General features: G+C 37.5%; 1 protein-coding gene across 4 annotated transcripts in view; it reads left to right on the forward strand.

The window, feature by feature from the left end:
* The window catches only part of GRID2 (glutamate ionotropic receptor delta type subunit 2), a 755994-nt gene that overhangs the window by 139373 nt on the left and 595118 nt on the right, over nucleotides 1-21503 (forward strand). For all 4 annotated transcript variants that reach the window (XR_012995185.1, XR_012995186.1, XM_076336770.1 and 1 more), the window contains exon 2: nucleotides 13694-13849. Coding sequence is in view for 2 of the 4 variants with exons in the window: in XM_076336770.1 (XP_076192885.1) it covers nucleotides 13694-13849 (156 nt within the window). In the remaining 2 variants the exon portion in view is untranslated. The remainder of the gene's footprint in view (nucleotides 1-13693; nucleotides 13850-21503) is intronic.

Below are 21503 nucleotides of genomic sequence, written 5' to 3' on the forward strand. Positions count from 1 at the left end.
GACTCGCATTGCGTTATATCTGGAACACAGGACATGGAAGAGGAGATCTAGATGTGAGCACTTGCTGTAGTCCCATTTCTTCAGTAAATATTCCTCTTCATTAAGGGCCAGTTTAGTATACATACTCTGTTATGCAGCATGTACATAGCTCTCAAATCCTGGGCAGTATAGTTTTCCTCTTCCTCAGGAATTTTATCTTACAGTAAATTTTACTTTGTTAACAGTAAAAGATTGTACAGTGATGATCTAGCATGGGAAATCATGACTTCAGTAAAGAAATATACACTTTTAAAAATGAGGGATTTGGAGTCATGCCTGCAGCTGCGATCTAATTCCTAGAAATGCCTTTTCTGTTACTATTAAATATAGAATATTTAGATATCCTCTTTTTGCTTGGAAACAGGCCAACAAGAGACATATACGGGGGTGGGGGATCTTCTAAGAGGCCAGTTGTGTTTGGAACAGCATGCTGGGGAATCCCTGTAGCAGTGGTTAATTTTGCAGGGTTTTTACTAACCTCTGGTAAGGAAATCAAGTACCAGGAGTTATGGGTGCAAGAAGCATTTATATTACGTAGAATTCTGGTGTAGTCTTGTGGAGTCATTTGGCAAATTAATTCAACATTCTCCCAGATAAAATGTGCCACAATATACTCAAGGTTTTCTGTATTAATTGGTAATAATACAGTAATAATTAATTGATAATGATGCAGTAATAATTAAGTGATACAGTAATAATGAGATTCAAAACCTGTAGACAAATTTTAAAGCTTTATGTCTAATCATGTGACTGGCCTGCAGGCAAAGTCAGTGTGAGCTAAGTTTACTCATCTTTTCCCAAACGATAAAAGGACTTGATTAAGGTAGAAGTAACTGGAAAATGGAGCTAAGTATATCTGCTGAAGTATTTAAGTGCAAAGGAGGGCAGAATTTGGATTCTAGGGTTGAACATAACGTGTCCTTCTGCTTTGTAAAACAATATCCCAATTTCCTTTAATGTTCATATTTTCTATGTACAGTGATTACTGGGGCTGTTTTCTCAAAGTTGCAGAAATAGTTCATAAGAAATGTCTTTTCTTAAACTAGTGAGCTGGGAGAGTTGCTAATACTAAAAGTGACTACCAGAAGAATGCTATGAATGTTATGCTTCTCGCATGGGTTTCCCTGTGCATTCATCACTTGGGTACTTACCAAATATGACAGAAAATAAAGTGCACATTTTTTTACAGGTACTGTTCTGCTGACTCAAAGAAAACAAAACCTTGATCTGTTCCCAGGATGTTGGTAACAGGAATTATTTTAGGTTATATTAGTGTTTTGCTAAAAAGAAAATCTTTTTTTTTTATGATAGTGGGGGTTTTGCTTGTATTTTTTTATCACTTTCGTAAATTAATAAGAATATTTTCTCAAAATGATCAGCTGGCTACAACCGGCTGCTGCCAAAGTACTTCTCACTTTGGTTGGCTCCTCACAAACTTGAATTGATCAGTAGAGATCATGCAATAATAACAATTTTTATCCCTCCACACATATCACTTCTGGAATTTTTTTTAATTCATTTTCCAGTTTCTGCATTGCATGTTTAAAGTTGAATATGGTTAATGACTCAATATTTTTTCTTGGTTTTCCTGTATAATTTTAACTTTTATTTTCTTTAGCTACTTTCCAGCTTGCAATTTTTTTTTCCAATTTCAATAAGGTGTTAGAATTTTTTAAGAAAGTCTTTGCCTAAGTTACTGGATATCAAGTCTATTCAAGTTAGAGCGATTTTCAAGACATTAGACACAAGATTTTTGTCACCTTCAGTTTACAGCCACTTCACTTAAAAACAAACAAAAAACCCCATACCCCCCAAAAAAACCCCCCAAACCAAGAAAACAAACCAAAACCCACAACCTCCCCTCCTAAACCTCTCCAAACAAAAAAACCCCAAGCCCCTTTTCCTATGAAATTTTCAGATAAGGTGGGATCTATATTAATAGCATACTTACTGTGATTTTAATATCAGTGTTCCAAGATTATACGTGTTAAGTGATAGAAATAAAGACAGGTACTTTGAATAATCAGGTTTTTATTAAATTCTTCCAATTTTGACAGGCAACTAATTACTGAGTGTCGGAGCAAGTCACTGTACATCTGCTTCATATTCCTTAATCTCTAAAATGGGAATATAATTATTCACTTCCATATGGCTTTTTTTAAGTGGTTCTTGACAGGAGATAACTTAAACCAAATGTGTGGTTCTAGGTTTCATTAAAAAAATCAAAGGTCAGGCTAGTTTCTCAAAAATATTTGTGAACTTGGGGTGATTTGAGTTTATAGCAACTGTGGACTGGAGCTGGAGGTTGAAATTATGCTTAATTTATTTCTTCTGTGGTTATTTCTTTAAATGTTAGAGCAATAGGTTCTCAGCCTCAGGTTTGTAAGTAGCCTATTGTATAGCACTATCTTAGGAAGTTGGAAAGAGGAAGGGAATATTTGGATTGAAAGAGGTGTCTGACACATCCACAGTTTATGGAAATAGCTCCGCTGCTGCCTCACTCTTACCTTTTAAGTTTGCCTTCTAAGAGCACAAGAATAATAGAAGCCAATGGAAGAAACAGCCATTCTTAATTCCTCACACAGTTTCTGTCTTAAAATGAGAAATTATGACTTGATTTAAAAAAAAAAAATTACAGACATATGTTGCACCCTGGAAACTACTCTTTAGCAGAACTCAACTCATTTAATTGACTTGCAGTGAGGCTTTGGGAAATGTAAATTCACAGGCATTTCATGTGACAGTGTTATAATTTTCAAAGAGCTTTATGTTGCTGAAGAACTGTAGGGCTATTAAAAACAAAGCATGAAGTCAAATTGCAGCAGAGAATTGAAGGAATTTAAAGCAGACCTTTTTGGTCATATTTGGTGTGTTTCATGTAGAATGACATTAAGCTTTCCTTATTCTCCACTTCTTCTTTTGCCCTTTCTGAAATAGAAGGATCATTACCAGAATTTATTGGGTGAAATTTTTGAAATAAAAAGTCTAACTCAGCTTATCTGTGAGTTATATTCTGAGAGTCTATTTTTTTTAATACACGTGTAAATTATGAGTTGTGAAAGTAGAAGTTATTCTCTCTAACATGAGTAAGAACTACAAAGATGATATGGCACTAGCTTCTATAAAAAATGGTGAGGAATTTAAGTATTCAACATCCAAGATCATGAAGTCACTTTGAGCACATAGCCCTGAATATTTGGAGAGCAAATTTTAAAGCAGCATGGGTTGTCCTTTTACCAAAATGATAAAATACAAAGTTTACAATTAAGGGGAGTAACACTAGTTCAGCAAAATGTCTACTGAGAAGTAAATAAGAAACATGTTAGTTGAAACAGGGTCATCTGTACCCTTCTGGAAAGTGGCTATTTCTTAGGGCATTTTTGTATTTATTTTTTGTGTTGAAATTGGAAACCAATTGCTTCCGGGTTTGTTACCCTCTGTGTGACATAAGAGTGAAAGATGTTGCATATGTTAATTTTCAACTGGAATGTAAATTGCACTCTACAGGACAGTCCTGCCTTGGTGAGAAAATGGGCTAGATGACAATGAGACTAATTTGTTTGGTTTGTCCCATTACCATTCAAAGAGCGTGTTTGCCTGTAGATTTGCTGAATGCCTCTCCTCCAGCAGAATAAAAACCTGCTCTAAAGAATAGAAAAGAAAAGCTGTTTAAGAGGAGGATTAATTTCAGAGTCAGCCTTTGCATTTTTAAACAGGCACATAAAACAGTTTTTCACTGCTGCTTTCCTCCCTGTTGTTATTTAATTTTTGACTGTGGCATTCATAACACTACGCGTGGGATCAGATAGATTTGTAAAAGCAATATATTTAACAGGTATCTGTCTGTACTTCTCTATGATACCCAGAGAAGGTGTGGATGCCCCATCCCTGGAAACATTCCAGGTCAGGTTGGACGGGGCTCTGAGCAACCTGATCTAGTTGAAGATGTCCCTGCCCACGGCAGGGGGGTTGGACTAGATGACCTTTAGAGGTCCCTTCCAACCCAAACCATTCTGTGAGTCTGTGATATGCTGACTCAGCACCTCTCTGTCTTATTTTTTGCAATGAATAGAAGGCTGGATTTATATACTGTGGTGCTCAAGAAATAACCTCTCATTCCTGTAATACCCTCCCAATGGCAATCTTTAGTGTCAACACCTGTGTTTCCGTGTTGTAAGCCAGGCTGCTCCACTGCATGAAATGGTTAAACTATTTGGAGCAAAAGGCTTGTGTAAATTTAAAAGTGAAATAGGAAGAAGAAAGCAGAAAAATGCCCTCCAGAAAAATATCACACTGTAATCTTAGCACTTCTATGTCTGTGTGTGTATGTAGGCATATGTTTGTGTATTGACAACATCTCTAACATATTGGTAATCTCATTCTCCACAAAGTTCAGCTGCTAGTGGAGTAAGGTGCTGCAGCTGCTCCATGTCATAAATAAATGGTTTGGCAGCAGTCTTCCCTCCATCTCTACCTAGCAGTCTGCAGCATTTGATCAATTAAAGCATTAGTTTGTCTTTCAAAAATCACAGAGCAGAATTGCATGTAGAGGCAGAGCAATGAGGATGAAAGCGGAAGACAGTAAGCAATGACAAATGCTTAACAACAATTTAGGGTTTTTTAGGATGCAGTCCTTGTTGACATTGCTTTGTGAGGTGTTCTTGCATTCACAAGTAGGGGCTAATAAAAATGACAAAATAATACATCGAATCAGTGTTTGCTCTGGTTCTAAAACAACATATAAGCAAGCTCTGAATGGACATTATAAGGTTTCTTTTAAATATTTTTTTCAAGAATGCAGATACTATTCAGCAAATTTATGATCATCACACCCATACTAATGGGATATTAATAATGTGGCAATAATATCTACCAAACCAGATGCTTTTCACAGCTAGACCCCAACTTGATAGTTATGGATATGATAGAAAACATGAAAAGCTTCTCATTATTATCAGCTCATTTGTTGCATAATGAATGTGGAGGTATTATCACTGTAGTTAATCACCACATCAAGTTTATAGTGGAACAGTGCATAGAAGATATCTTAATTCTTATCCTGTGAAAGGTACATTGTGTATAGAATGTGTTGTTTATATGATGATACTATTGTGCCCTGCTGCATCTACAGAAGTAGATAGCAGTCTCCAGTGCCACAACAAGCATTTGTGCAGTATTTTTCAATTTGCAGGAACAAATTCTTTGTGGCTCTGCAATTTGTGCAATCAGTTAGTTGGCTATAAAAAATGCAAGATGTATGTCAATTGTTATTCCTTTGATAAAGTAGTTTTTACACTCATTTTCTACGGAAGGATCACTTAAGTTAATGAGAATATAGAGCAGTTGAGAAGGGATTTTATTATTTACCAGGAGATTTTCTAGAATTGCCTTTTTAAGATGCCTTTGATTATATGTTGCATAGAAAAAACCCACACCTGAATAAATGCATTTTTTAGTAGGACCCCAGTGTTTTGCGTTCCTCTCCCTCTGCCCTCCTCTTCCTTGTACTCTCTAGCCGACAAATAACCCTTCCCAAAAAGGGACTGGCAAATGACAGCTGTTTTTTTTAATGAGATTAACGAGACTCAGCAGATGATTTTGACAAATTGTACCATTTGTTGTATTAAATGTAAGTGTAAAATGGTGGTTTAGAACTTGAGAACAATTAGAAATGTCTGTCAGGATGAGCTTAAAATAAATCAACGGTGATTGGAAAGTGTTCATGCTTGTGCATCCGTGCCCAACGGACAGAGTAAAATCTTAGAGTCTGTTCTTTCCAAATGTGAACATAATTCCCAATGACAGTGATGTGTATCCACAGTGTTGCAATAGAATTAAGCAGAAAAAAAAAATCCAATGTGTGTACTAGTACTGCAAACTGTGAGAGCAGTAATTCCCAAAATTTCCTAAGAGCTCCACAGATCTCCAGCACCTGTTGTGGCCAAATGAATTGACCCCAGACTACCTCTAAATGTATTAAAATTTAATTTCATAAAGGCAATGCAAAGACAATTGATTCCATACCTTCAGGCTTGTGTTTCAACTTTCCTAGAAATTCTCTATTGCTTTATAATTAATAGGTTTGACATACAATACCTGTAGCATTGGCTGTCACTGTATGTAAATCTGTTCAGAAAAACTCATAAAAAGCTGAGTCTTTATTTTCTTTGTCAATGTGTCAAACCACCTTAATACTTCCAAAACTGGGTAGTATACTCTAGAGAGAAAACAAAGAAAATAAAAAAAAAGAAAAGGTGTAATACAGTGGAATACCCTCCTGTAGTCAAATCATTTAAAACAAATAACAGACTTCAGAAACAAGCAGAGCTATAACGGTTGTTTTACTGTGAGATTGGGACATTAAAAAACAACCGTGCTTCAGCAGAAGAATGGAGAGACTTTTCTGTGTTTAGATGATAACTGCACTTTTCTTACTTTCGCTGTATTTGAAACAGACTTTGCCTCTAGCAGTTTGCCAGATTGGAAAACCTGTAAAATTCCTCATTCACTGCTTTGTTTCAAGTATTTAAAGTTAGAAAACAAAAAGCAACAAAGAGAAGGAATTGCTGCATCGTTTACATGATGCAGCCATATAGCTGCACTGGGAACAGGGGGTTAATCACTTAAAAAAGGAATAGAAATGGGCTGTGTATTTTTATGGTGTATCTCCCAGAGTGAGCAGGCGTACCTTCTGCAGTGGTTAGAATAAGTGGTGCCATACAAAGTTGGCAGTGCCATATTAAGCTCAGCAAAGAGTCTCGTTTTAAGGTGTGACTTGAGAGAGATTATTCATATGCCTAAAGTTAGGATTATGCATACAAAGCTTTTGCTGAACTTGGGTGTGAATGGGGAAACACAGTGGAAAACTCTTTCATTCTCCAGTCCAGCTCTTTAATCTTTGATTTAATTGTTGTGTCCAACTAAAAGGGTAGCTTCTCTAATTCCTTAAATAACAGTAACATACAATTCACTTGTATATGTCCACCAGATTGCAGGACAAGATGGCAAGATTTGCAGGGAGGGTGGCTTCCCTTGAAAATAATGTGGTTTTTTTTTGTTTTGGGGTGCATTTTTGTCATGTATTCTGATTAGGTGTGGACTGTGTATTTACTAATTTTGCTATTTTTTTCATTAGATTAAAAATGGATGCAATTGTGGTTGATTAAAGAATGTGTTTTGGAGATAGCAGCAACCTAGATGCAGGCGTATGTAATGCATAGTCAACCACTGTCAGTGATCTCAGGGAAACTGGCACTGCTTATGGCATGGCCTGGAAAAATATCAACCCTTCTCTATCAGTAGACCTTTACAAAAGTCCATTGAAAAAAAAATGACAGTAGGCCTGATGCTTCTTTCACTTGAGCATTCTTGCATCAGTGGTAATCCAGAAACATCACTACAGATCCTCTGGTCTCACATGTGCTGCTTAAAGTCACAAGTGGACCTTCCATACGTATGTGTAGATTTAGTGTTGGCAAATACATTCTGTTAAGCTGATTATTTTAATATTCTTTTACATGTCTGATGATAACTAGTGAAAGATATGTGCTGATATGTTGTTCAATTTCTTGAGCTGTGCTTGTAAAAATACAAGATATATAAAGTAGAAAGAGAAATCCTGCCTTTACAGTTTGGTGGGCAGGGGGACATTACTTTCTTTGCAGAAGGAGCTGACACAGGTCCTCCTAGGAGGAGGAAAGAGACCCTGCTGTCTCTTTCACCGTCATCATGGGAGCTTTGAAAGTCTTGAAAAATTAAAATGAACAAACAGGTAGTCTTTTCAAAAATTTCAGCTTGGCCTAGATGCACTCTGGTGCTGAGATCCCCGTGGTGCAGAGCAGGGAGCCTCTGGGGAGCAAATGCACGAGGCTGATGACTTAAGACGCAAGGGACTGGCTCTGCCCTGAGCTAGAGCCCCACGTTGGCCCCGTGTGAGCCAGCCGTGGTCCCCGAGGGCTGGGGGGCTTGACGGCTAAGCCTTGTGCCACGCCTGGCATCTGCAGTGTGATGTGTGAGGTAGCTGAGGACACGTCTGCTGGAAACTCCCTCCTGATGCAGAGGTGATGGAGGATTTCCACTCCCTTTGTTCTGCAACGACAAAATCAAGCTTACTGTGCCCTTTCTAAAGGGTTTCTAAAACTTAGTCAACTTAAAAGAGAAAGGTGAAGCATGCTGATGTTTTCTCTTCACTGACAAAATCAAGATGTGATTGCACATACCCGGCTGCCTTTCAGTCAATAGAGAAACTTAACAGTAGCTCTGTGTCACAAGTGAAATTTAGGCTCCAGCTGTATTAGTGTGTGCTGAATACCATGATAATGGGAGCTGCATACGCAAGGGAAGGTCTCTGTATGTGACCTTCTAAATTCCTACATGAGCGCAGCCAGACTCTCAAACGCGTCCAGTCCCTCTTGTTCTTGTTGACAATAATTTCATTGTAATATAATTGGCCTTCTACAGTTGTATGTATATATTCATTCAATCAGACATGATAGTATGTGGTATAGCCAGGTATTTGCCATTATAGTTAAAAATGAATGGATTCTATAAAAATTTTCCCAACCAGACACTCATATGGCCTAGATATAACGTGGGATTTTATTCTACAATGTATGTCAGCATCTCAAATATCAGTCTCATTGATTTAAGCCCCAATAAATTAGTGTCTCCTAACCTAATTTCTTATGGGGGAGCTAGACCTGTGGTGATGCACTCATAGCCCTGCAGGACACCTCAGATGAGGTTTTTCATGAGGACTCAAAACCCCCAGCTTCCAGTTCTGAGTGTTAACAGCATGGCCATCCTTCTGCCAGCAGCTGCATTAAGTTTCTTATTCAGAATAATAATGTAATAGCAGCAGTTGAGAAAATACAGTGGAATTGGATTCAGACACTGGAACAGGCTGGCAATATCGATGGGACAAAGAATTTTCATAGAATCAGCAGCTGCTGAGAACATCAGATAGTTGCTCAAAAAGTTACTGCATTTTACATTTCCCCTTTTTCTTCCTTTTCTCTCCAAACGTTCCTGGACTTGTGAACTAGTAAATTATTGGGCAAAGTGTATATTGCTTCTATTGGTGAGGTATGTGTGTGCAATGTTATAAAGTGAAAATCAAACTTTTGTGTTGAAATTGAACTGTGACCTCAATTCACAATGGCATTTAATCTATGTACTCCCCCTCCTCTTTGAAACAAGGTACTTATTTTCCTGAGACTAATATGGGGCACTGAGGTCCAGAAATGTCATACTTTCATAGATAATAAAAATACAATACTTGAAAACACTGCAAGCAGTGGACTTTGTCCTTTCTTAATCAATGGAAAGATGAACATTGGTTTAAATCTCTTCACACTTCATCCTTGCAGTCATGACGCATTTCTTTCCCATTTTTACGTTTTCTGGGCTGATTCCAGTAGACTCTGCAAATTACTCTAGAAATAGCTGATAATACCTAATTTGGATTATATTTTTATATGTATGGGTCAGTAGGACAAGTGATCTTTGAAAAGCCGTTCTAATGATGTCATTGGTACTTGGTGAACTTATTGAGCATTTGTATGATTTTATCTATATTCATTTAAATTGACAGATTTCTGGTGACATCGTTGAGTGTGAATGCGATAGTTAAACACAAAGAATTCTCTGCTAAGCTACAGGACATTATTGATGTGCTGAGGGTTTTTAAAAAGCCAGTAGAGAATTACATTTGTGCTGTCGTCATCCAGATTCTGAAATAAAGCTGAAAGTAATGACATGCTAATAAAACAGTGGGGGGAAACTGGTGCAAAGTAGTTGCTGTGTCAGCATGTCGACTCCTGATGCAATCATGGGAATACTCCTTGAGTATAGTTAGAAATGACATGTTTAGTGTGAGGCCTGTTTCAGCTGAGGTGAACAGTGGGGGTGGAAGAGAAACAAACAGCATCTACTTTTGTATAATTTTAAAGACTTTTTCCCTTTGTAAATAGTTTTTTTGGATCATTTTCCAGAGAGCGGGTGTCTTACAGTATCTGTAGGAATAATTTGCTTTTTCTCCTCAGCTGTTCATTACTTTCTGTAACAATTTTTCCTATAGCTGAAAGGGTTCATTTTGGACATGTACTCCAAATAAGTTTGCAGTCATCCCAGTTCTCTTATTTTGCCAGCTGTACATGAGGAAATGAGAGAGCATATAGCTCTCACTATAGAAGTAATTTTAAAGTATGATACCCTTTATTTGTTCATTTGTGTTGTTTGTTTGTTTGACCCGGTTAAAAGACTATGTTTGAAAGAATAAGCATCAAAACTCCAGTGCGATTTCAGGTCTCAGCAAGGAAAGAAAATCATACCTAATACAAAAGTAGTTAGGGCAGCATTTTGAGCTAGCTGTAAAAATTTCAATAGACTTGTTTCACATCAGAAAATTCACTCCTGTCAACCAGAGGATGATTCCTGAAACCACAGGAAAAGGAAAATACTCCAGCAATGTTAGCACAATCCAAAAAATGCCTTTTACCTTGTCATTGAAAAGGCTTTTCTTTTAGAAAACAAACAAAAATAATAACCCCCTCACTTGTGTAATGTAGAGAGATATATAGACACATGGAATATAGTTGAAATAAACCACAGGGACCTAAAAATGTATATATGAGAGTAGGAACAATTTCAAAATGATTTAGGGTTTTTGTGGTTTGTTTTTGTTTTGTTTTGGTTTGTTTTTTTACTTTTCCAATTTTATTTGAAAACTGAAATTAAACTTTGAGAATCAATTATGAAATAAAATTTCTCTTATCACTGTTTTAAGTGTAATGCATGTGCTCCTGTCCACTTCCATCTCCTGAAAGGAACAGTGTCATCTTTATTATATCTTAAAAGGTTTTTTGTGTAGCTAAGTTAGATACTCTAATGAATAAGGCCTTAGTTTCTGAAGGAAGACAATCTAATTCCTGCTAGGATGCTCAGACAAGAACTATGGTTACAACTTTTCTGCAATTCACCTGTATTTATTTGTTTTACCTATGGAGATACTCCTACACTAGAGCATGGGTAATGTCTCGTTTCTGTGAGGTAGCTTGTTTAAAATGTCAGACGTAGTATTGGTTAGAGGAGAAATTTTGAAATTTGCCTCTGATACATGGAGTCATGAAGGAACTAAGCAGTGGTCAGAGCAAAACTGGAGCAATTGTACTACAGTGAGAAAGAGCGTCATTTGTGAGGGCTGCATGGAGTTTCATCTAAGCTGGTTCCTTATATGTCCAGATGCCGTCAGAGGTAGGATTTGTGTCAGGCTGAGAAATGGGAGAAAAAGCATAGGAGTTTATCAGGGTTATCTGTGTGTGAAAGAAACAAGAAAGGTTCTCAAGAAAGTTCATCTGTTGAGAAACTTGATGCTGGACTGGCAAATGCACTGTCTTGGGAGCAGTTCTCTGCTGCCCAGTGGAAGGGCTATGGGGCTGAAGGGGATTTTTATGTTGGCACATGCAAAAGAAATGCTAGATAACTTGGACTTTTCTGTATTGTCTACTCAATAAATGACCTGGATTATTTTGGGGACAAAGCCAGGCTTAAGATGACATTTCCCAGCTGTAGAATAAGAAGCTGTACTCCGCAGTGTTGGCTGGAAGATCTTTGTTTGGCCATGCTGTTCTGCAACACGGTCAACAGCTGCCCTGTGAGCGTGCACGAAACCTGTGCACGTTCATTTCCTTCTAGTGTGGCATTTGTTACAGAATTACTCTACAGGGATAGAATTTGACTAATTACTATCATTAATTTCCAACTTTTTTTTCCTTCTTAATTTTAACCTTGTTACTTAGTAGTTACTTAGTAAAATTGTTCCTTCAAGTGTTTATTAACGGTGTTTGCTAGGCTATGTCATCATCATCAGTATAGGTGTATCCCAAAAATGCAGCATGTGTGGTGTTGGTTTGAACTGTTCCATGAGGTTAGAAACAAACATGCTTTAAGGTGTATCATTTGACAAAGTCTTTTGTACCCTTAAATGCTGCCTGGATACACAAATAGTCATCTTTGTGGAGAAGACACCGTTTGCAGCATCTTGCGTACCAAGCGTATTCTGAGTAATGTGCGGCTTTGCTTTACGGAGCTAGATAAAACAAGGGAAATAGAAGTGGGGGCAAGGGAGAAAATGAACGTTTTCAGCTGAGGTTTGCACAGAGATGACAGGTGAATCAGGTGGAGAGGTAAAGAACAGCTGTTCCAGGTGGCAGCAGCTTTGGGAGGGAAAATGCTGGAGTCAAAGCGGTCAGATTGTAGGAAGAGATGACACTTATGTAGGATGAGTGGTGCTGGCAGGGAGATGAGTGTTGGAGGTCAGTGGGAAAAACATGATAAACACTGTGTATGAAGTTTATTTCTTTTAAAGTAGCCGTTTCCTGTAAATGAATCTTTTTCAGTTCTTTTCAGTACTGATTGCAGGTATTTACCTGAAATCATCGGTGATCCACATTTTCTATTATCGTTGGCTGCCTTGCCACGTACGCTGCCTTAGTTGAGTTTTGTATTGACAACAGACACTCAAGAATAAATAAGCCTGAAAACTGAAGAAATTTCATAATGATTAAATACGGTTTTCAAAAGTCTGTTTTTGAAGCATCCCTTCTGTCTCTTTAATCTACTGCCTGGAAATGAAAGCTTTAAAGGTGCTTGAAAATCTAACAGCCCTGATTTTTGAGGGTTTTAAACAATATAGCATTCTTCATAGGACTATAACAGTGTAATTGGAGCCATCTATACATAAATAGTTCATACAAGAAGCAGATGTAAAATAATAGGAAATTAGTAATGCTTAAAGTGACACTATAGTTTAAAGAAAGCAAAAAAAGGTAAAACCTCTGGATTAGCCTTGGAGTTCTTTTTCAATACACCTGAAGAATTGGCTGTGCAAGGGTTGGACACCCTCACCCTGCTAACTTATCCTGAGTTTAATGGTTTCCTGTTCACGATGCTCTGCTTGAATGTTTTGGGGAAAAAGGCAGAACAGTCACTTTCTGTCACATTTATAAAGGCAGAAATTATTTTAATTAACCGCTTCAAGTTAATTTACTGACTTCAAGAATCAGACAGTTAGCTGGAATGGTTGTTTTACAAATCCAATAGGGATTAGACCTGAAATAGTTTATATCAGCTGCTGACCTGTCTATTGATCATGGTTGTCAATTCTAACTCATTTTCCCAGTGCTGCTACCATTTTAGGCTTATTCTCACTTCATTTGAACTTTTTATTTTTAATTGTCACTAGATATGATGTTAAATGTATATCCTAGCCTGTTGCAGTCATTCCATGTATTAAATGGCACCTTTGGAATAGGTGCCGTTTAATAATTAATTAAATTAGAATTAATTAAATTCTAATTTCTTGGCCATGTTCCTATACAGATAACTTGTTTTGTGCTTAACTAGATTTCTCCAATATTTCTAGCTGGAATCAATGCTTCTCTCCAATTTATGTCTTAAATTATGTCAAAATGTAGAAATTCTGTATATTGTGAAGTAGCTTTTGGGCTCTGTGTTGAGAGAACTGCTCTTCAGGGATGAGTGAAGGGATGATGTTATAGTGTAAAATGTCTTAAGTGCTTATGATTAATGCTTTGGGATACTGCAGGTAAAACGTGCAACGTTATTTTTGTTCTTTTTTTTCCCCCCCCCCCAGGGGCGATATTTGATGAATCTGCCAAAAAAGATGAGGAAGTTTTTCGAATGGCAGTCGCTGATCTCAACCAGAATGATGAAATCTTACAAACGGAGAAAATCACGTGTTCAGTGACATTTGTGGATGGCAACAATCCATTTCAGGCAGTTCAAGAAGGTAGGACATCTAAACAGATTTCCTGCTGTTGTTTCTGCAGAGACATGCAAAATACTACCCTGATAGCTTCCTAGTTTTATGAGAAATTTGTAATTTTTGTTGGTTTCTTTTTACATAGAATATCAAATACTGCATTTAATTTTGGATTGAGCTGCTATGGTTTGTGTTGGCCTAGTGACTTCAAGCTATAAACTTAGCTTTTATACATTTTGTAAGTAAAGGCTCTTGAAAAATGGTAGAGAAGTCAGGCACAGTTTGCCTACATCTTCCCTCTTTTGCAGGCTGTTTTGAAGTTGTTGTCAAACCGATAGTCCTTATTTATGACTTCTTAATACTACCTTTTGGTTTAATTCTGTGCAACTAACAGCACTTAGTTGGAAAACATAGGTTGTTGTGTGGATAACCTTTTCAGCACATGCATACACCTGAAAAAGTTACCTATTTTATAGCAGGGATTAGAGATAACCTGATGACTCAGAAAGCCACCTGTGTCCAATATGATTTTGTACTCAGTCCATCCTTTGTCATTCCCCAATTATTGGACAAGAGATGAGGATGTTGCTTTGGGCTCCTTTGATAGCGGTAGGATGATAACAGGGCTCAATATTTGAAATCCCTGTGAGCTGGATTAGTAAATCGCCAGTGTGACTGAGCAGTTGTCTGGAGAGACAGCTGTATGAAGTCTTTAGAAATATGGATTCAAATTTGTTTCCTAAGCATTTGTTATTTCTTTGCTGTTCTGGCACACTAACTTCTGAGACGCGGATGATGTTTATTGTAGGTATAATATTAAACTTTTCTTAACAAGAAAACAAAATTTTGATGACTTTCTATATCCTTATTGACTCTGTATTGACACGAGGTAGAACTTGAGATTTAAGCAGCAAACTTGCAAACGGTTGCTCTGATACTTGTGAAGTCAAAGGTCAATACCTGTTTGGCTTCAATGGACTATTGACAAGGCAATGTTAATGAAAAGGTCTTTAACGCTTATATGACAATTTTTTATCAGTGACGTTCTTAATTTTTGAGAATTCAGGAATTTTTTTGTTTTGTTAAATTTTACAAGTGGATAGACCTGTGTAATGAGAAGCATTACAGTCTGGGCTTGATAAGGCTGAGGCAGGAAAAGAAGTGATTTTGAAAGTATTCCAATCAGAATCAATTCAATCTATTTCAATCTGAAAAGGCCAACATAAAAACTGAAGCTATTGGACACTTTTAGAATCTAGAGGGACAAAATGGGTAAGTGAGGTCAATCTTTTTTAGATACTTTCCCCACTGTTAGTATTTAGGCTTTTTTCCATTTGTCCAGGATGGGTAATGTTAGCTGATGCTCTGTGATTAATATTGATTAATACTGAAACTTAGCAATTAATTTCCTTTAACATTGTTAGAGCAGTTGCAAATTATTTCACAGAACGATGTTTTAAGCAACTTATTTCTAACTTAAAGAAAGTAAGTGTTTAGTAAAGTAGAACATTCCAAAGGAGTTAATGACCCAATATTTCAATATTCAATTGCTTATTTTTTGCAAAAGTTACATTTGTCATTTTTTAATATACCTTGTTATAGTCAGTATTTGAAATGTGAAAGGAGTAAATCTGACAAAAATTTTATTACCATTTGTTGGGCGGGTAAAGTTCTGTTGTGATATTGATGAGTTCAAGAAAGTATTTGCCAGTAAAAACTGTTTTTTGTAAATACATGGTCAAATACAGCTATGTGGCTAGCAATGCCTCATATTCAGTCTTTTAAGTGCCCTGTGTTTTGTTTGGCATAATTTGAGTGAAGAACAAAGGTTGCATCTTTTGCATGCATATATCTGTGAAATTTTGTTTGTCAAAATGTTTTACCACAGTTAATGTCTTTTAATTTGTTTTAACTGAATATAGGCATAAGCTGCGCTGTAATGTTTCAATTGCTTTGCACCAGTTTCCTCCCTTTCTCCTTTCCTCCACATCTTTATGTCACTTGCCCCCTGTTCTTAATTGGATTTCTTACAGGCGTTAGTAGGAGGGAAGGGGACCTCTGTAACTGTTGCCACATATTTCACGGTTTATCCCTTGGAAAAACGCTTAGCCAAAATGCACTATACTAAACACCAGAAGAAGATCATTTAAACGCTCAGGCTATTTCTGTATTCCATTTGTAAAAGAAATACTAGAATGAGGCTAAATCTCATGGTTTTAAATGTGTATGGCATTCAGTATGCCCAAACTTGCCGTTTCCATGCCAGCGTGACCCTTTCCTTGGAAGCATAACAACACTATTATGAGTCTGAGGTACCACGGCCTCTCCTATCAGGTAGAGCCTAATGTGCAAAAATTATATTATCTATTTATTATTATATTCTACTATTTATTTTTGTTATTTTTTATATAAACTGCTTGAAGTTTGCTTTGTTTTGGTTCACAATATCTGTTTTTTTTTATGGTTTTGACTTCTTTTCATCTTGTCTAAAATTTTTGTGTCTTATAAAATGTTAATTTAAAGCATTAGAGCCATAATAATAACTTAAAATTGGTCTAAATTTGTCTAAAATATGCCCCTTTTAGTGAATAGAGAAAGTTCTTAAAAAACTTGCCTAGGATTTTGGATTTCAAAAAACAAGAAGTCATAAGCAAAGATCTGATAAGACATTAGGTAAAGAGGAGATATTTACAAATTTATTTTTCATAATGATCCACTAATGGACAGCATGTATTATTTCTACCTTTTATTTCATTTTATTAGCAAAATTAGGAAGTAACTCCCAAACAATGTAAACAGGAACACTCAGATAATACTGATTTTGGGTGTAAAGATAATTAATTTGAGAGGATCGGCTGCTGTGCGGTACTTACTGTTCTTCCCTCTGAATGTGTTTTTATAAATTATTATGGTGCCCTGAAATGTCTTCCATTTGTTCCTTAGGACATCCCATTAACAGTTCTGATTGGCGCAATGAGACTGTATTGCAAAGCTGAGTGTTTTATCCTAGAAGAGCTGTGAATGACATGCCCCATAATATCACTGGAAGTGCCCTCAGGGATGATTTATAGGCATGTTCTAGTGCACGGAAATAGGAGGTGAAATTGAGTTCCTTTTAGTTAGGGAAATTTTTCTCCCCTTCAGTATATGCTCTGTCAGAGAGGGCCAACAGCGAGTGTGATGCATGCGGTTTACTGTGCGACTCATGTTTGCATGTCAACATTGTGGGGTGGCACGGGCACCCATCAGGATGGTCTGAGGTTGAGGTTGCCCCATGAGGGGGGAGGCGAGTCCAGGGCAAGCCCAGTTGGTAGGTTGGGGTGAGGACCAGTGAGGTGCGTGGCCAGGTGTGTGTAGCTCCAGCCTGATGGGCGCAGGGGAGAGTTTGCGGAGGAGGAGAGTGGCTGGGAAGGGTGGCTGAGGCACGTAGATGGTGCATCCCAGGCCCCCGTGGCAGCTGCAGCCCAGTCGCTGAGATGTGTCACAGTGACACGCACCTGTGGAAATGTTCAACACAGCATGTTCCTTCCTCTCTTCCTTTCTTTCTTTAATACAAAATACTTCATAATATTTATAATAATCTTTTGTGTGATGTCTCGAAATATTTGTGTGCTTGCGTGATTGAGAAAGGAAGAATATTGTGGCTGGCTTTTTTATGCTGTGCCCACGTCGGGTGCTACAAAGGGAAAGCAGGAATTTAAGTTTTCTTTGTATAGACAATGAAGGAAGTAGGGATAGTCAGTTTTTGCATGGTAGCAAGTCGGTATTTTAGCACTACGAAACAAGGAATTGTTATGCCAGATCCATACTGGTGGCAATAATAATATATATTAGCGTAAACTTTACTTTCTTGCTTGCGAGACTTGAATTTACAGCAGAATTTAAATAGGGGTGGGACAGGCCTATAAAAGATTTTGAGTTCTACAATATACTTAAACTGTAGTTATTTTTGAAGAGAGTCATGTTTCTATATTTCTTTTTAATGGACTTTTTTTTTCCTTTCATTGGGAAATTGGGTCGAAATAAATACATCACTTCTTTCTTGTTTGTCAGAAAATCATTGTGTCCTCTTATCTTTCTCTTACTTTTATTATTCTTGTGCTTACTTCAATACACTAATAATTAAAGCCTAAATTTTATGGTTCAAAGCCTGCTATTTCCTCCAATCCTTAATTTCTCATTAATAATATAATCATATGGTTGCTGAATGGCTAATGTGAAATATGCAATAGCCTATGCATTTTTGTGGGATTGTCTGCTGAGGTACCTTGGTAGACAGACTACTAAATATCTGTTTCAATCCACTGCTAATGATTCTCTAAACCCTCCTTGTGTTCTAAACATTTTCCATGAAGTCGTATTCTTGCAATACTGATTTACTTATATTTGGGAGAAGGTGTTTTCCATTGATGCAGGTAGTATTGTCTGCTGTAATTCCTATCCTAAGGGAAGTGGAGGGAGGGGGGGCTTTGGTCACTTGAACCAGAGGTAACGCTTTGGCTCGTGCTGATCTGCCTCTTTGGGTAGCACAGTTTCTACAGCCCCCATGCTGCCATTTCCACTTGCATGCCAAGAGTTACGGAGCAAACTCTGCAGGTGTTTGCAGTGCTTGAGGCATCTGCAGCATCTGGAGGGTTGGCGGAGCTCGGCAGGACACATGTCCAAAAGTGCGTTAGGGTCCTTGGAGATCCATTGCCAATATTTTAAACCTCATGGCAAACATTTTCTTTTTATTTGTTGCTGATACTTTTTTATCCTGCTCCTTTCTCCTACCTCCTTTTTTGAGAATATCACGTTTTACCTATCTTAAATAATATCTCTATAGTAATCCAATGTTTTCTTCTGTAGGCTACCTATAACACATGACAAATAGATTTGACTGATGCTGTTTGAAATCCGCTTTGTTTGACAAGTTTTCCTATTGCCATCATATATATGTGGGGTTTATTTTTAATTTTTTTTAAACCAACCTTTTTGTCATTCAGGTTAGTCACCAGAGTATGCTTACAGACACCAACTCAAGCCTTCGTAATGGCTTTTGAAAGCTTATTGTGATCAGTGAAGTAAGTAAGGCAGTGAGTCATAACTAAATGGGATTCAGCTGTAGAGTATCAGAGGTTTTGTAGGGCAGCAATATGTATGAAGGTCACATGCAGGATTCTATTCAAGCAAAGTTTTATGGTCAGAAATTATGGCCTGATGGATACATCTGCTTTGGCCTTTGGGAATAGACTGTCCTTTCCCGTTTCCCTGATTGCTGTAGAAACCTGTTTAAATCCACAGATTTCATGGACTGCTAAACTTCCTTTCACTTTGTGTCACTTATTTCTTCAAATTTCTCAGCCTTCCTTGTGCTGTTTATTAATCAGTACATGTTCGGTTTGAGATTAAACCTTTACAGGGTTGCACTTCTTCACTGCCCTTCCATTTCATTCCAGGTTTACGTTCTTATTTCCCAATAAAATGGATTTTGATGTGAAATGATATTACTAATACGGAGGAGGAAAAAATCATTTTCAGCTAGGATTTGAACTATAAAAACTTAAGGGAGAAGAGGAGGAGAAGCATTTCAATAGTGATATAAAACTCCATTGTAAAATCAGAAACTGTTGGAAATGTTTGCAATTGCAAATTGCTTGTATCATCAGTACTTCAGAAAATACGGCAAAAAATCTCTTGAATTACCTATCCTCTGTGCATCCACTAATGTACCAGCAGTGGTGGCACTGTGCCCTGTTCTCAAAGTGCTGGGTGAGAAGCCTGGTACTCTTACACGGGCTTTGTTCTCATTTTAGTCCTGTTAACCCCACAAAATCAATCAGATCTCCAATCTGCATAAATGTGCCATGGGAGTCCAAGTGTTGGCAGCTTAAGAAAAAAGATTTTACAACACTGGTGATAACATTGTGACAGTTGGGAAGACAGTGGTTGCATGGGAGAAGATCAGGGAGAAGGGAAGAGTGAGCATTGACTGAACTAGAAAAGGAACACGTAATAGAGGCTTAGTTTAGGAGGAGCAGGATGCATATTTAACACATTTTCAGCAACAATTTCAAAGCTATTGTGACCTTCCTTTGCCTGGAAGAAATCTACCCAGAGCATACTGCAAACTGTAAAAGGGGATCAGATTTAGTTTGAGTAAGGCCTCATACTGTTACAGCAGTTACAGTAATTGCAAGAATTCCACCGCTCTCCAGTCTTTGAATTTTGGGCTCCAGTGTTTTCTAGTTCCTAATTCTTTCTGTAGTAATGTTTTCTTCAGTTGAAGACAACTTCCATTATCTTTGCTTCCAGTTTGAAAGCAAACTCTGGCAGCTGTAAGCTGTACTACACTTTCAGATACTTGAAGATAAAAAAAATCCTTTATCTTCAGCTCCAAGAAAATCCCCCCCCCCCCCGAATCAAATAAATTAAAAAAAAAAAAAAAATCAGTCCATCAAGAATGGATTTCTGCAGGATAGTTTAAGCAATGTAAGAAACACAGTTTGAGGAACAGTGGTGCAAACCTCATCAGTCCTTAGTATTCACAGATGGCAAATCTAAAAAATTTAAATTACAGATAGTGCGGTTGAAGAGCCTTTTCTGAAGTATACTTTCTAAATCACTGAGCCAAAGGGGGGAAAAAAGAGGCTTTCTCCAGTGCAAGCTAGGGCAAGATCCTGCCATCTTTTAATTACTGTTATCCATGTTGTCTCACAGAGTGCCTAAAACCCACCAAACATACGCTTTATGACTGCTGCATGTCTTTGTTGTGGTTTAAGGAAAAAAATATTAGTGTTTCTATGGAAACCACTTTTCTTCAGGTGACCAGGAAACCCAGTAGCATCCCACTGTTATACTCAACCACATCACAGCATTCAGATGCGACGATACGGCTGGAGGTATTTAAGTAGGACCGCACATCAAACCAAGGATTAATGTTTCAGAGTTTGCATTACCTATCCCACTGCCTTTCTGCAGTCTTTTTTCCCTTCCGCTTTCTCATGACTTTAAAACAGCAAGAGTGATTTTCCTAACACTGATGCCATTTGCCATTGCCAGTTGCCGAAGTTTGGCTCAACATTAATTTTTATGGCAGGTTTTGACATTTCTATCAGAGCTTCCACTTTTAAATGACAGACAGGAATTTTAATAGGCTTGAAAGAATTTCCTTCCCAGGCTTTTGCTTAAAAAGCACGTGACTGTGAGGCAGGCTATTAGCCTCTTTACCTCTTTCAAAAAGGTGAATCAAATAAATGAATAAATAACTGGACAAGTGTGATGCCCTTTGATGGTGGAGTGCTGAGTGAATTTTATCACATTACTGTAGGAGTAGCTAGATAGGCTGATATTCTGCAGTACTTACACTTTAAATCCAGATTGGATCATTTCTGATTTTGCAATATGCGTATTTCCAGTTGCAGTTCACAAGTGCCCAATATATGTTTTCATACATTAAACACGGTGCTTCAGTCTGCTGTGTTAATGTACTCTGACATGCTGCTAGTGGTTTACTTTTAAGAGAGCTATACAAATTGTGATGTGATTAAATAATATCAGTAGTACATTTAAATGTTTAAAGCCACTGTGCCTGAAGGCTTTTGGGGTATTTTAACAAACAGAAGTATAGAGACAAAGCAAATGAGAGATGCTTCATCTTCCTAGATGCCAATTATTTAGATAGCACCCTAGGCTATCAGTC

Source organism: Aptenodytes patagonicus, chromosome 4 (genome assembly GCF_965638725.1).
Source record: "Aptenodytes patagonicus chromosome 4, bAptPat1.pri.cur, whole genome shotgun sequence".
NCBI lineage: Eukaryota > Metazoa > Chordata > Aves > Sphenisciformes > Spheniscidae > Aptenodytes > Aptenodytes patagonicus.